The sequence below is a fragment of the Bubalus kerabau genome, chromosome 20 (assembly GCF_029407905.1).
Source record: "Bubalus kerabau isolate K-KA32 ecotype Philippines breed swamp buffalo chromosome 20, PCC_UOA_SB_1v2, whole genome shotgun sequence".
In the NCBI taxonomy this organism is placed as follows: Eukaryota; Metazoa; Chordata; class Mammalia; order Artiodactyla; family Bovidae; genus Bubalus; species Bubalus kerabau.
This window is the reverse complement of record NC_073643.1, coordinates 50,449,637-50,465,306: the sequence shown is the minus strand read 5'-3', so window position 1 is coordinate 50,465,306 and position 15,670 is coordinate 50,449,637. Positions and strand designations below refer to the sequence as shown.

At 46.2% G+C, this 15,670-nt stretch overlaps 2 protein-coding genes across 5 annotated transcripts in view; one reads left to right on the top strand and one right to left on the bottom strand.

Moving 5' to 3' along the window:
- Positions 1 to 15,670, bottom strand: part of POC1A (POC1 centriolar protein A) — a 122,496-nt gene that overhangs the window by 102,967 nt on the left and 3,859 nt on the right. The window lies entirely within an intron of this gene.
- On the top strand, positions 141 to 14,211 carry ALAS1 (5'-aminolevulinate synthase 1). 2 transcript variants are annotated; one of them, XM_055557256.1, is made up of 11 exons: positions 141 to 288; positions 1,300 to 1,518; positions 5,315 to 5,542; positions 6,280 to 6,429; positions 7,246 to 7,468; positions 8,320 to 8,504; positions 9,029 to 9,208; positions 9,542 to 9,706; positions 11,625 to 11,893; positions 12,593 to 12,755; positions 13,902 to 14,211. In XM_055557256.1, the coding sequence occupies exons 1-11, from the start codon at positions 147 to 149 to the stop codon at positions 14,060 to 14,062; spliced, it is 2,085 nt and encodes a 694-aa protein (XP_055413231.1). In that variant the 5' UTR covers positions 141 to 146; the 3' UTR covers positions 14,063 to 14,211. The 2 variants fall into 2 exon arrangements, with proteins under 2 accessions (XP_055413231.1, XP_055413232.1); XM_055557257.1 differs by lacking the exon at positions 1,300 to 1,518.

Below are 15,670 nucleotides of genomic sequence, written 5' to 3'. Positions count from 1 at the left end.
TTTCTGCACAGCACTGCGCTTCATCCCCACTACCGGCAGTCCCAGTAATCCCCTTTCCACCGAGTCAAAGTCCAAGGAGCGCCTCCTCGCCCCGCCCCGCCCTTTCCGCAGCACGCCTGCGCAGAAGCCGCACTCGTCCACGGCGCATGCGCAGCTGCCCATCTGGGTGTATATTAGGACGACAGGGATCACGGCCTGAGGGTTCTCGCAGACAAGGGCAAGGCTTGGTTCGACACTTCCACTTGGGTACCTGCGGCCTCCGCCACCTCCGCCGAGTTCCCCGCGCAGGTGAGGGCCCCGCGCTCTGCGTGCGGCGCAGCCGGGGGCAACCCGACCCCCGCGTGCCCTGCCTGCCGGCGCCCCGCTGCCCTAGCCGTTGGGACCCCATCCCCCACCGCACTAATCACCCTCCACCTCGGGGTCAACTTTTTTTGTTCCCGATCTCCTACCACATCGGCCCCTTCCGCCATTCCCCATTTAACCGACCACTTTCGAATGGCCATTCGCCATTTAACCGACTGATTTCGAATTCCTGCCTTAGACACCTCGTTAATCTCGAGTCCTAGACACTTCCTCCCCCACCTCTACCCGCTAACTTCTGACCTCCCCTGCCCAGGACCACCGCTTTCCGCCAGACCCAAGGCCCTCGTTTTTTAACCCTTGCTTCTTCCCAGTTAGTCCAAGCGGCATTTCCCCTTGTACCCTTGGCCTTCTGTACGCCTCTCCTTTCTCAGTTATGCCCAGTTCATGGAACTGTAGGGGCATACCCTCGGGGAAATCCTGGCCTCAGGAACCCCGGGCTGGACTGGATGCCTTCTTGAGAGTTTTGGGAGTGTGTGGGGACCAGGAGAAGATCAGGATCCCTAAGAGTCCTCTCTGCCTGGATGGATGACAGTGGCTTCTTCCCTGGCCTCACTTCACCACCTGGGTGGGTGCCAAGGTGTCTTATCTGCACTGTGCATCTTCCTCAAGGAGCCTCTGACTTCCCAAACCTGTTCCTGACTTGTCCCTCATGTCCCAGCCCCTTGGTTATTACTCATCATTATTTACGGTATTCGGTAAAGTAGCTTTGCAGGTGCCTTTTTAGGTAGCTGGGGAATGAAGAAGATGGTGATCTGGGTTGCGTGTGGTCACCACTTCTTAGTCCCTCATCAGTGCTGTCCTTAGACATTTTTGAGTGAGACTCATTAGTATCCCAGGGTAGCCTTGCTACAGACTTCAGGTGACAATCCAGTGACCTTGGGGTGGTATTTGCACAAATATTAACAAGTGTTGGTGTCACTCCTCATCTTTGTGCAGGATCAGTGTACCTCCGGGAGATGGAGACTGTTGTTCGTCGCTGCCCATTCTTATCCCGAGTGCCTCAAGCCTTTCTGCAGAAGGCAGGCAAATCTCTATTGTTCTATGCCCAAAACTGCCCTAAGATGATGGAAATTGGGGCCAAGCCAGCCCCTCGGGCCCTGTCCACTTCAGCAGTACTCTGCCAGCAGGTCACAGAAACCCCTCCAGCTAATGAGAGTAAGTGTCCTTAGCAATGATGTAGAGGGTGGTGGGATGTCTGCATTCATTACAAGACCCTGGAAGCAGTTCTTGTGCACAGTGCTGACGAGGGTCACGCTGAGGGGGTTACTGTGTGCCAGGCTCAGTTCTTTGCATAGCTTATCTCATGGAATCATCATCCTAACCCCACAAAGTAGGCACTTTTAGTTTTCACATCTTTAAAGGTGAAACAGTGGCCAGTGTTCCACCTTATGGATTGCATGTTGGTATCTGTTGGGAGTTTGTCAGTGCCTCATTCATGTAAGCCTAAGAATCTAGAATCTTTCTGTAAAGATGAAATCTAGAAGTCTGTAACTTCTAAAGTTGTGATTTTCTTCTTCTTCTTTTTTTTCCTTGCCTTTGCCATGTTGCCTGACCTGTGCCTTTTGCCCTCAACTGCTTTCTCTGTGCTATGCCTTCCCAAATTCCTGCTAATTACTTAGGCAGTCACCCCTTTTTTTTTTTAAATCACTTGTTTATTTGGCTACACCAAGGTCTTAGTTGCGACATGTGAAATCTAGTTCCCTGACCAGGGATCAATCCCAAGCCTCCGGCACTGGGGAGCAGAGTCTCAGCCACTAGACCATAAGGGAAGTCTGAGTCACTTATCTTATACTTTTATCTTTTTGTCTGGCTCCAGACCATGTGGGCTATTCCAGACTAAACCATCTTCAAAGTCAATTCTGTTAGTTGCTCAGTTGAGTCTGACTCTTTGTGACCCCATGGGCTATAGCCTGTCACGCTCCTCTGTCCACAGGATTCTCCAGGCAAGAGTACTGGAGTGGCTTGCCATTTCCTTCTCCAAGCAGGTTCTGTACCATCTGAGCCACCAGGGAAACGCAGAAAGTCAACTGTGCCTGTGTGCTTTTCAGTTACATTAGGCTACACTGAGGCTCTAGCAACCCCTGAATCTCACGGGCTTAACACACAAAAGATATCTATCTTGTTCATACAAGGTAGGTCATCTTGTTCACACTTTGGGTCATCAGGGCCATTTTCTTCTAAGCAGTGACCTGGGGTTCACACTTTGGTGTCCTACAGCTTTACCACTGAAATAGATGGCTTTTGGGTCACTATTGCATGAGGGGAAAGTGAGAAGGTCTCAAATCAGCTTATCTTTTAAAAACTTTTCGTAACAGTAAATTTCAATTTTGAACAACAATAATCAGTGAGAGCCAATTTTGTTTCATTTGTGTCCCCATTTAGCCACTGTTAACGGAGAAGGCAATGGCACCCCACTCCAGTACTCTTGCCTGGAAAATCCCATGGACAGAGGAGCCTGGTGGGCTGCAGTCCATGGGGTCACTAAGAGTCAGACATGACTGAGCGACTTCACTTTCACTTTCACTCCCACTGTACTATTTTGAAACTGGTTCCAGAAATCTCCTCTGTAAATATCAGTATTGTACCTTTAAAAGATATGAGTTCTAAACCCACCATCACAGAACCATTATCACATCTAAAAGATGATGCAGTTTCCTAATGTCATCAGATACTCACTGATCCCCACCAGCTCTTGGGTATTTTAGCCAGGAAGCAACACATAACAGCTATTGGCCAGAACTAGTAACAGAGCTCCAACTAAATGCAAGCATGCTGTCCTTTTTCTTTTACTTTTTTTTTTTTACTGTGGCAAAGTACATATAAAACTTCCCATTGCAACCACTTTTAAGTATACAGTGGTATTAAGTATATGCATATTGCTCTGCAGCCATCACCACCATGCAATGTCCAGAACTCTTTTCATTGTCCCAGACTGAAACTCTGTGGCAACTCAATCCTAACTCCCCCGCCCCCATTTTCCTCCCCCAGGCCCTGGCAGACATGATTGAACTTTCTCTGACTTTGACTACTCTAGAAATGTCACTTAAGTGGAATCATACAGAATTTGTTAAAGTAGTAATTTTTTAACACATATATCTTTGTATATTAATTTTAAAATTTTGTTTTTAAGAAAGAGATCAGAGATTTAGTTCTAGTCTTTTCCAGGAGAGAATTCAACTTTTCAGATTCCACTTAATTCTGGGGAATAATTTACCCTACAGGCTTGTTAGGTATGTTCTTTGAGTGTGAACTTGTAAGAAAAGAATGTTTTTTTCTTTTAGTAGAAAGGATTTAATCCTTTGTTGGATTTTTTTTTTCCTCCTTACCATTGTTTAGGAATTAGTTGTGGTTTTTTTTTTTACTGAATAATCAAAACCCTGTTTTACCAGTCTCTTAGCAATAGATTTCTCTTGTATTCCTGGTTGAGTAAAATGTGACTTGTCCACTTGATAGACTATTATGTAACCATCCCAGATGATACTCAAAATATTTACTAGCTTACATAGATCTTTATAATGAAAAGGGCATATTAAAACAAGCATACAGGTGGCTCAGCTGGTAAAGAATCTGCCTGCAGTGGGGGAGACCTGAGTTCGATCCCTGGGTTGGGAAGATCCGCTGGAGAAGGGAATAGCTACCCACTTCAGTATTCTGGCCAGAAATCCATGGACTATATAGTCCATGGGGTCACAAAGAGTCAGACGTGACTAGGCGACTTTCACTTCAACAACATACAGAAAAAGTAAAACTTTTTCTAAACCTGTACAAAAGGGGAAAAGACAGTTAATATGCCAAGTTGTCTGCAGTGGTTATGGCAGGGGGTTGTTTCTTTTCTGGTTTTCTGGTGTTTTTGTTTTGCCACACTGCAAAGCATGTGCAACTTCCCCAACCAGGGACCTGTGCCCCCTGTAGTGGAATTGTGGAGTCTTAGCCACTAGACCACCAGGGAAGTCCTGAAATGGTTATTATTATTTTTTTAATGGTTATGTTTTGAATGATAGAACTCTGTTTTTCTAGACTTCCTACAATGAATATGTATTTAATGATTCTTAGAGTGAATGAAATGAACTTGAAAGCAATTTTTTTGGCCATGCCACATGGCATACGAGATCATAGTTCCCTGATCAGGGATTGAACCTGTGCCCTCCTGTAATGGAAATGCAGAGTCCTAACCACTGGACTGCCAGGAAAGTCCCATTTCTGGGTTGTTTTTTTTTTGTTTGTTTGTTTGTTTTTTACTTTCCTTTTAGAAGATTTTGATAAAAAACTATATTACTATATGGAGACATCTTACCCAAGTTATAGGAGAGCCTGGCCTATGACTCACAGGAATATCCCAGGATGATGAAGAAAGACTTCCAGAAGGAAGATGAACACATTTGCTCAAGGGGAGAGGGAAGTCTAGGAAATTAATTCCCAGCCAGCTGTGTTAAGTCATGAACTTCTTTGAGCCATTTAGAGAAAACTGATAGTTTATATGTTAAGCAACAGCACGCTTTTTTTGGTCAAGAATCTAAACCAATGTTTTTGGTCTAGAAAATATTAGCAGAGAAAAAGTTGTATGACCATTTCCAATTACTTCAAGAGTGTGTCCTCTCATGAAATATGCTGAGTGTACTTGGGGCAGATTTACTAAAAATAATCCAGCTCAAGAATGCAGGGCCGTTTAGAACTAGAAAGTACTACTTTGGGGATTGATAAGTGAGAGGTACTGTGGGTTTGAGCAGTAGGTGGACTGTGCCTGTTAACTCTTCACAGGAGCATTGTTTCCAGTGAGACAGATGAGAAAGCAGTTGAATTTGCAGAACCCAGTAAGAATAAACTGGTGTCTGGATCCTGAGGTAGAGGAAGTATAAAGTGTGTCTTCGAGGTAACAAGAGAAAGAAACAAGTGGGCCTCTGTGTCCCCAGCAGCCAGATCCGATGCTTCAGTTTTTCCATTTCCCCCTCAGAGGACAAAGCCACCATAGCCGAAGTGCAGCAGGCTCCTGATGGATCCCAGCAGACTGCAGATGGCACACAGCTTCCATCTGGACACCCTTCCCTCGCCTCGAGCCAGGGCACTGGGAGCAAGTGCCCTTTCCTGGCAGCTGAGATGAGCCAGGGCGGCAGCAGCGTCTTCCGCAAAGCCAGCCTGGCGCTTCAGGAAGACGTGCAGGAGATGCATGCCGTGAGGGAAGGTAAACTGACAGGGACCCTCACGAGAGTGAAGAGGCCCTCGGCTCCTCCAGACCCTCAGATCTGTCTGAGCTATTACTAGGGGAGTTTCTGTGTCCGCATCTTCCTCTTTTAGGGCCAAGGCGAAAGATCATCCAGATAGGGGACTGTGTGGTAAATGTGGGAGTTTCTTTTCTTGTGTTGTGTAGGGTGTGACCAGCTTTTACAGTAACTAATTTCTGAAAATAGCCCGCAGGCATAAACTGTTAACTGGTTGCCCTGTGTTTCTTTCCCATCATCTGGTGGGATAAAAGGGAAAAAACAGTGTTACTGCAATTAGTGCTGGTCTTAGGACTCCCAAGGTAGCCTTTATTCCATTTGTGGCTGTATCCATGGAACACACAAGGTCCCCAAGAAACCTCGCCAGCAGAAATGATCAAATGGCTGGAATGGTTTTCTATAAAGAAAATTGTCTCAGTTAGGGTTGGGGGGTGCAGTGGGGAAGGCATGCTAACCAGCCAGGGGGAAAAAAAAAGCTTCAGAGTTTAATGTTCCTCAAAGCTGGCTGGTAGCTCTGAAAACAAAATCAAACAGTAACTAAAGAAGAGAGGCTTCATATATTCAGTTACATCTCACTTTGGTTATGATGGGCTATTTTTATGAACTAGGCAGTAAGCCATTTTTGACAATATGTCTGGAAGGTATTGTGGACTCAGAATAGAACACTGATCCCCTGTGCCTCTTGTTACTTGTTTTCCAGAGGTTGCCCAAACCTCAGTGAATCCCAGTGTGATTAACGTGAAGACCGAAGGAGGGGAGCTGAATGGACTGTTGAAGAACTTTCAGGATATCATGCGAAAGCAACGACCAGAAAGAGTGTCCCACCTTCTTCAAGATAACTTGCCAAAATGTAAGTCTCCTTGATATTTGCCTAGTGGAAGACCGTTTATAACTTAAACATACATCAGATTAAACATATAATTGCATGGTGAGTTGAGGATTAAAAACCATGTCCCTGGGACTTCCCTGGTGGTCCAGTGGTTAAGACTTAGCACTCCAAAGGCAGGGGACCTGAGTTGCATCCCTGGTCAGGTAACTAGATCCCACACGCCGCAACTAAAGATCCCGCATACCACAACTAACGGAAGATTCTGCATGCCGCAAGTATTAATAAGACCCAGTGCAGCCACATTAATTAAAAAAAAAAACCATGCCCCTTGCTTGATGCAGGTTGGTGCTCTTGTCTATAGTAAATGCCAGTCCTGTTGAGAGCCTGCCTCCTCTCTCTTAGCACCTACTGTCTGCTCACGGAAAGTGAAAAGTGAAAGTTGCTCAGTCGTGTCATACTCTTTGCAACCCCATGGAGTATACAGTCCATGGAGTCCTCCAGACCATTATATGGGAGTGGGTAGCCTTTCCCTTCTCCAGGGGATCTTCCTGACCCATGAATTAAACCGGGGTCTCCTGCGTTACAGGAGGATTCTTTACCAACTGAGCTACCAGGGTGGGGGTTATGTTAAATGCTTGGCACATACAGTGTCCTTTGAGACACATACAGTCTTAAGATGCAGGCGTCAAGAAACCTGCCCAGATGAGTACTTCCTTCAGTTGTCCAGAACCTCCCTACTGCCAAGTGACCGAGCTGGGATGGGAACCCAGGTCTTCCACCAAAGCCTAGGTGTGCTTTTTAACCATCAGACTGTACTGTCTTTTGTTTGGTTTTTAGCTGTTTGCACTTTTCAGTATGATCGTTTCTTTGAGAAGAAAATTGATGAGAAAAAAAATGACCATAGCTATCGAGTTTTCAAAACTGTGAACCGGAAGGCGCAGTCCTTCCCCATGGCAGATGACTATTCGGACTCTCTCATCAGCAAAAAGCAGGTGTCTGTCTGGTGTAGCAATGACTACCTAGGAATGAGTCGCCACCCACGGGTGTGTGGAGCCGTCATGTAAGTAGCTCTCAGCTTTCAGATACCACTGGCATGAGCATGACTTAGCAACACATTGATAATTTACAGGGATTGGATCTATATTTTATAGGGGAAAATTTTAAAAGCTAAATTTTTAGCCTTTAAAAACATGTACACATTAATTTTAGAGAACTCTAAAGTGTAAGTAGTTGATGGAGCTCCTCTTTGTGCAAGGGTTCAAGTTTATGGGCTTGTTGACTATATGTCTGCTGACTTCCTACTTCTCCATAAGCAAGGACCCCTCTTACACCAAGCAGTCTTGCACATACCTGCCCTGCCTTGTAGGTGTGGACGGAGAAATACAACTTGAGCAGCAGGGGATGGTAGAGCCCGTTATTCATGTCCTTCAGGAGGTTTGCCATGGTTAAGGACACCTGAGAGATTTGCTGGCCAAATTCCCCAAGGAGGCTTGCCAGAGAGAGCCCAGTCTGAGGTTTAGTAATAGAGACAGCCTAAGATTATGGGACTGGTTTGCAGAGGGTATAACCGACAATCAGTCAAGATGTCCCTCTAGAGCCTGAGGTGATGTTATTGGAGAAAGAGATGTTTGTCAGAGAAAAGAAACCTTCATAAATTAACTAAACTCAACTAAGACTGGTAAGTGGACACTTGCTCTTGGTCCCCCCAGAGGCATCATCACCCTGATGTTGAGACTTTGTCCCACCCAGTCTAGACAGGAAGTGGTTGAAACTTCTGGCCCCATATTCACAGGGAAAGAAGCGCTACATCAACATCAGTTTGAGTCTCCTGGATCCTAGAGGGAGGAACTGTTCTTACAGTATCCACACCCATGAGATTTATTTTCTGTTTGCCATTTTTTTTTTTTAAAGAGACACTTTGAAACAGCATGGTACTGGAGCAGGGGGTACTAGAAATATTTCTGGAACTAGTAAATTCCACGTGGACCTGGAGCGGGAGCTGGCTGACCTCCATGGAAAAGATGCTGCACTCTTGTTCTCCTCGTGCTTTGTGGCCAATGACTCGACCCTCTTCACTCTGGCTAAGATGATGCCAGGTAGGAAGCCTGCTGTGGGTGCCTTAGAACTGTCTGGGTTTCTTAGTAATAACAGGAAGATGACAAAAAAGACTTACCGAAACCACTCGAGGTACTCTAGGAACTTATAAACTGAGTTAACACTCCACGAAGTGTTACATTCTGAGTTCCAGTGGAGCAGGGTAACAGTGAAGAATCGGACTTGCAGGGCTTGTCCTTCTAGTAATTGCTTCCAGTGTGCTTTGTATTCCAAGAAAATCTTTTGGAGAATTCTCTTAATCATGTGTAGTTATCTTTTGATTGAGTTTGGAGTGAGGCAGCTAGATTTAAAAGCAGATTAACTGTGTGCCACTGGGTTATTTTATATCTTTGGGCCTTCTCAGAGGAGAAGCACTAGTTATTTTGCCAGAAAGAAACTGGCATGCAGGGTCTTTTTCCTACGGGGCAAAGTAGTATTTTCAGGGTCAAGTCTGTTGTCCTTGACTGTTGAGAAAATAATATGGCTTTGGTACAGATGGCAATAAAGTGCATTTTTGTCTTGTTAGGCTGTGAGATTTACTCTGACGCTGGGAACCATGCCTCCATGATCCAAGGCATTCGAAACAGCGGAGTGCCAAAGTACATCTTCCGCCACAACGATGTCAGCCACCTCCGAGAACTGCTGCAGAGGTCCGACCCTGCCATCCCCAAGATTGTCGCCTTTGAAACTGTACACTCAATGGACGGTAAGTCTATCTAGAAGCCAGCCTGAAAACTTTTAATGAAAACAAGGCCTGAACTTAAAAGCACGGTATTATTTTTGTAGTTTCTTTTCTTTTCACCTTCTGCCAGGATTTTGTAGTTGGGGGACACCGTATAGATTGGGGTGATTGTAGGTAGATATTCTACTTTGGCTTTTACTAAGCTCCAAATCTCAAAACAGTCCAGAAACTGGGGGAAGTTCATTGCTTTCCCCATATTAAAAATATCTTAGAAGGTAAGTTATTGTGTTCTAATCCTTACCAAAACAGAAATCTGACACAGCAAGTGCTTCAGCATGGTCTGTGGTCTCTCCTCAGGGGCAGTGTGCCCACTGGAAGAGCTGTGTGACGTGGCCCACGAGTTTGGAGCAATCACCTTCGTGGATGAGGTCCACGCAGTGGGGCTCTATGGGCTGCAAGGCGGAGGGATTGGCGATCGGGATGGAGTTATGCCAAAAATGGACATCATTTCTGGAACACTTGGTATGTATACTCTGCACAGTCTGTAACCCATACTAAAATTAAATTCTGACTCAGTGGTAAAGAATCCACCTGCCAATGCAGGAGATGAGAGTTCCATCCCTAGGTCAGAAAGATCCCCTAGAGGAGGAAATGGCAACCCACTCCAGTATTCTTGCCTAGGAAATCCCATGGACAGAGGAGCCTGGGGACTAGTCTATGGGGTTGCAAAAGAGTCGGACAAAATTTAGCAACTAAACAACAAAACCAAGGACTGCTGGTCTAATGGGTCAGGTGAGGAGATGGTCTGATAGCATCTAAAGCCTAGGTCACTTTTTTGAGCAAGTTTTCATTTTCTCAGTGAGTGGCACAGCTTAGCAGAATCCCTTGAGTCATGGAGGCCTGGCCAGCAGAATCAAAGTAAATCTCATAGCTTAACATGACGGAAGTACCATTTGTTGCCCTTTGAGCTCATTCCAAACATAGTTGTGGGTCTAGGTACACATCGTGACAATAGCTTTTACTCTCTCTGCATCAGATTGTTCCCTTATATTAAAAAGAAACAAAAAGGAAGAATTTTAGTGCTGTTCTCTTGGAGCTACAGGTTCAGGGGCTGGGTTGTGAAGCTGAGCTCTGTCCCTAGCATGTGGGAACAGTCCAGTTCACCCAGTGTCTTTGTATATCCTCTGCTCCTCCTAGTTGATATGCAGCGTCTCTTGGAGCAACTCCAGACTCCATAGCCATGCTGCCTGCTGGGTGTAAGTCTTGCCTGTGTAACTCACTATCGGTGTGACCTTGGATTGGTGGTTAACTTCTCTGTGCCTCAGTTTCCTCATGGAGGTAACAGCAGACCCCTACCTCAGTTTGAAGAATATAAGTAAACAGTATACAGACAATTACTATAGGCCTTCTCTTCGTCTATGAAATAAAAATGTCATCTATACAAATTTGAGAATTTCAGAAGTTAGTAAAGCAGTTGGAGACACACACAGTGGCTGGCTAATGCCACTTTACGGTCTGCACTGGTAAAGGAATGGCAAGCAAAAAAGAGTGTCCTTCAGCCCCATCAAGGGGCATGAGAACATCGTGCAGACCGGGAGAGCCTGGGGCTCTTGGGGCAGAGCCCTGCCAGGAGGAGAACTCTTGTTCAAGTGTCCTGTCCTGATTCCAGCTGCCCTTTCCTTGTAAAGAGCTCTCATGACGTGGGCCCTTTGAAGATATGGTCCCTGAGAGATGAAAAGGGCTGGAGAGAAAAATTTTCCATTGTGACATCTTATACCAGTCCAGTCATGTGTGGGGTTGAAGCAAGAATGTTAATTACAGAACATAATATTTAAGATTGAGGAGGACTCTTCTGGAGTCCTTAATCTTGAAACCTGAGATCCCGATTATTTAAGGGAACTCAAGAAGAAGGAAAAATGAGGCCAGCCCTAAATCAACCATAACAGGGTCTGAGTTTTCCTTGTTGGAGTTTTGTGATTACTTAAGTAGAAATTAATACCGGTCCTGCCAAAACAAGTTAGTGTCTTTAGCTGGCTGACATTCTGGCCTCAAGGGTAACACTCACAGTGAGCACCCAGCTGGACCCTGTCCAGAGCACGCACAGTGCAGAATGCGGGGGATGCAGCCGACTTGGGTGGGCAGGGAGGACAGAGGGAGGTGGCACTTGGTGTTAGGCATGCTGGGACCAGCCGCTGGTGCCACACCTAGTCTGGAGACCTGCACTTTGATCCTGATCAGACACCAGCTTGGCCATTTGACTTTGGGCAAGACCCTTTCGTAACATTCTCAGCTTTTTCCCTTTTGGAAATGGGCTGCTGTCCCTTGATTTCAGTCTTAGGACAAACAAAGGAGAGAGAGAAGAGTAAGTGTTCTGAGGGTCTGCAGCGCCTGGCTGTGCACATTTAGGGCAGTCACTGTAATAAATGAACCTGTCTCCTAGGCAAAGCCATTGGCTGCGTTGGAGGGTACATCGCCAGCACGAGTTCCCTGATCGACACCGTCCGGTCCTACGCAGCGGGCTTCATTTTCACCACCTCCCTGCCGCCCATGCTGCTGGCTGGAGCACTGGAGTCTGTGCGGATCCTGAGGAGCACTGAGGGCCAGGCACTTCGCCGCCAACACCAGCGCAACGTGAAGCTCATGAGGCAGATGCTGATGGATGCTGGCCTGCCAGTGGTCCACTGCCCCAGTCACATCATCCCTGTCCGGGTAATGACCTGTCTGTGACTGGACTTGCTGGGGGCTGGGCCTCTGCACTTGACCAGGAGATGTTCTGGTTCACGCCTTCCTGAACTTGGGCTGGGCAGGGTGACTGTTGGGGCCAAGGGCTGTAGCCAGTGGCTGTCTGCCATGTTTCTGCCTTTGGCTGACTTCACAATGAGAATGAAGCCTTTGAGCCCAGCAGGCTGGAGGTTCCTTCTCCAGCGCACTAGCCTTAACAGGGTAAACACAGAGCTTGAGTCTGGGAAGCTCTGGAAGCCGGAGCTTAGCTAGCTGTGAAGTATGGCTTTTTATTCATTTCATTGTGACACAGGTCTTGCTCTGCCTGCTACAAAGAGCAGTCCTGCTGGCGTCACAGTTGAGTTCGTCTGAGTAACAGAGCTGGTATCACCAAAGCTTCCTTCATCCCCAGGGTGCAGACACCCCCCTGCCATCACAAGAGGCTCATGGGAGCTCCCGCTACCCCCCTTTGGAGCCTGGGAGGGAGATCAGTGTGAAAGTTACTTCTACTATGGTTTCAGTTCTCTGATCTGTGGTTAACAGCCCTTTAAACTGCAGGTGTCGGGGCAGCACTCTGCCTCTCTGCCAGGCTTGCATATGTAGGTCGAGCCCAAGCCACTTGGACATGCGTGTGACTAGTCTCTGCTGTCTGGTTCCAGCCTTATCTTCTGTTATTATCAATCTTAGGTGGCAGATGCTGCTAAAAACACGGAGGTCTGTGATGAACTAATGACTAGACATAATATCTATGTCCAAGCGATCAATTACCCCACAGTGCCCCGGGGCGAGGAGCTGCTGCGCATCGCCCCCACGCCCCACCACACGCCGCAGATGATGAGCTACTTTGTGGGTGAGTAGCCAGGGAGCTGCCAGAGCCCCGCGGGAGAGTTGCATGAAGCTATCTGCAGCATTTATAGTTCAGGCCATTCAGATTTGTCTTTTTCCAAGTAAACAAGAATTCTCAGGTGGTACAGAAGGGTGAAAGGCGTTTAGTCGTTTGTTCCACTTCATTGGAAGCACTGAGGGAGCCTGCTATCCGCTCACTGTTCCCATCCATGCCTCTGTCTGTGTGACTCAGGGACCCCCAGTGGTGACTGCTGCAGGAGAGATGCCTCTGACAGCCTAAGCCTGCCCGAGCCTCCAGAGCTCAGCTCTGCACTTCTCTCTTCCCTGAAAACCGACTACACACCTAACCCCTTCTGTTCAGCATTTCATATTCTCATAGTTCTGTATAACCCAGGCCTTTCCCGCTGTGTCCACCTGAAGGCAGAGACTGAACGGGCTGCCCATAGCTGCCTCTGCCTCGGAGGTGTGTTGCCCTCCTGAGCCTCCACCGCCACCCACGGTGGTTTCCCTGCCTCTAGCCTTTAGGGCTACCCTGCAAGGAATGATCCGTTCCACACAGTGGAGCCATGTGGGAGCAACTTCTCTGAAGGGTGTAAAGTCAGACCTGGGTTTTCTCGATTTTTTAAGTAACAGCCTATTAAGATAGAATTCATATAAAACAAATTCTAACCTTCGAATTACATAATTCAGTGGTTTTTAAGTAATGATGTGCAACCGTCAGCACTCTGATGCCAGAATGTTTTTATCACCTCAGAGAGAAACTTTACACCACTTAGCAGCCACATCCCAGCCTTGATCCACTTTTTGTCTGTGGACTTGCCTATACATAACATTTTATATAAATGGAATCGTACAATATATGGCCCTTTATGCCTGGCTTATTTCACAGCACAGTGTGTTCAAGGTTTTATCTACGTTGTAGCTTGAATCAGCACTTCATTCCTACCAAATAATTTTCCTCAGTACAGATACACCACATTTTGTTTATCCATCAATTGGTGGATGTTTGGGTTGTCTCCACTTTTGATTATTATGAAAAAGAAAAGAATGCTGCTGTGAACTCTTGCATACAAGTTATTATTGGGGACATATATTTCCATTTGTCCTGGGTATGTACTTCCTCTAATTTTAAAAAACTTGCTCCTCACAGATAACCTGCTGGCCACGTGGAAGCGAGTTGGGCTGGAACTCAAGCCACATTCCTCAGCCGAGTGCAACTTCTGCAGGAGGCCACTGCATTTTGAAATGATGAGTGAAAGAGAGAAATCTTACTTCTCTGGTATGAGCAAGCTGGTGTCTGCTCAGGCCTGAATGTGCTGTGCCCTAAGTTACTCCACCTATCCCAAGTCACGTTGTATCCAGGTAGTCCCTCCACAGTTGTCTTTGTATGTGAATTAAATTATATTAATTTTAATCTATGGTAAACATGTAGTCCAGAAAATAAATTCTCGTCTAAATCAGGGTTCCTCTTTTTATTGGCTACTGAATCAAAAAGTCATTCATCCCTTTAAACTCAGTCTGTATTGCTGAGATGTGTGAAAATATCCTGGTCCCAGGTAGTGGCTCCAGACCCTACTCAGGATGGCACAGTCTCTCAGAATGCCGGAAGCTGCTGCTGCTAAGTCACTTCAGTCGTGTCCGACTCTGTGCGACCCCATAGACGGCAGCCCGCCAGGCTCCCCCGTCCCTGGGATTCTCCAGAGAAGAACTCCAGAGTAGGTTGCCATTTCCTTCTCCACTGCATGAAAGTGAAAGGTGAAAGTGAAGTCGTTCACACATATCCAACTCTTCGCGACCCCATGGACTGCAGACCACCAGGCTCCTCCGTCCATGGGATTTTCCAGGCAAGAGTACTGGAGTGGGGTGCCATTGCCTTCTCCCCTGGAAGCTAGCATGTCCTTTTTTGAAAACTAGAGTATGATTGCTTTGCAATGTTGTGTTTGTTTCTGCTGTACAACAAAGTGAACCATCTATACCTATACACATATCCCCTGCCTCTTGAACCTCCCTCCCACTGCCCCCATCCCACCTCTCTAGGTCATCACAGAGCATGGAGCTGAGCTCCCTGTGTTATCCAGCAGCTTCCCACTTGCTGTCTGTCCTACACATGGTATTAATATGTCAAGCCCAATCTCCCGATTCGTCCTACCCTCCATAGAGTGGGACACGACTGAAGCGACTTGGCAGCAGCAGCAGCCCCTCCCCGGTGGTGGCCACATGCCCATTCTCCACGTCTGCATCTCTGCTCCTGCCCTGCAAATAGGTTCACCTGTACCACTTTTCTAGATTCCACATACATGTGTTCATATACAATCTTTGTTTTTCTCTTTTTGAGTTACTTCACTCTGTATGACAGACTCTAAGTCCATCCACATCACTACAAAAGACTCAGATTTGTTCATTTTTCTGGCTGAGTAATATTCCATTGTATATATGTAATCTTTGACAAAGGCAAGAATATACAAGGAGAAAATACAGCCTCTTCAATAAGTGGTGCTGGGAAAACTGGATAACTACACGTCAAAGAATGAAATTAGAACACTTCCTAACACCATGCACAAAAAGAAACTCAAACTGGATTAAAGACTTAAATGTAAGGTGAGACACTATAAAACTCTTAGAAAAAACATAGAACAATCTTTGACATAAATCACAGCAAGATCTTTTTTGACCCACCTCTTAGAGTAATGAAAATAAAAACGAATGTGACCTAATTAAACTTAAAAGCTTCTGCACAGCAAAGAAAGCCATAAACAAGATGAAAAGACAGCCCTCAGAATGGGGGAAAATATTTGCAAACAAAGCAACAAAGGATTAGTCTCCAAAATAACAAGACGCTCATTCATGCAGCTCAATATCAAAAACACATGATCCTATCAAAAAATTGGCAAAAGACCTAAACAGACATCTCTCCAAAGA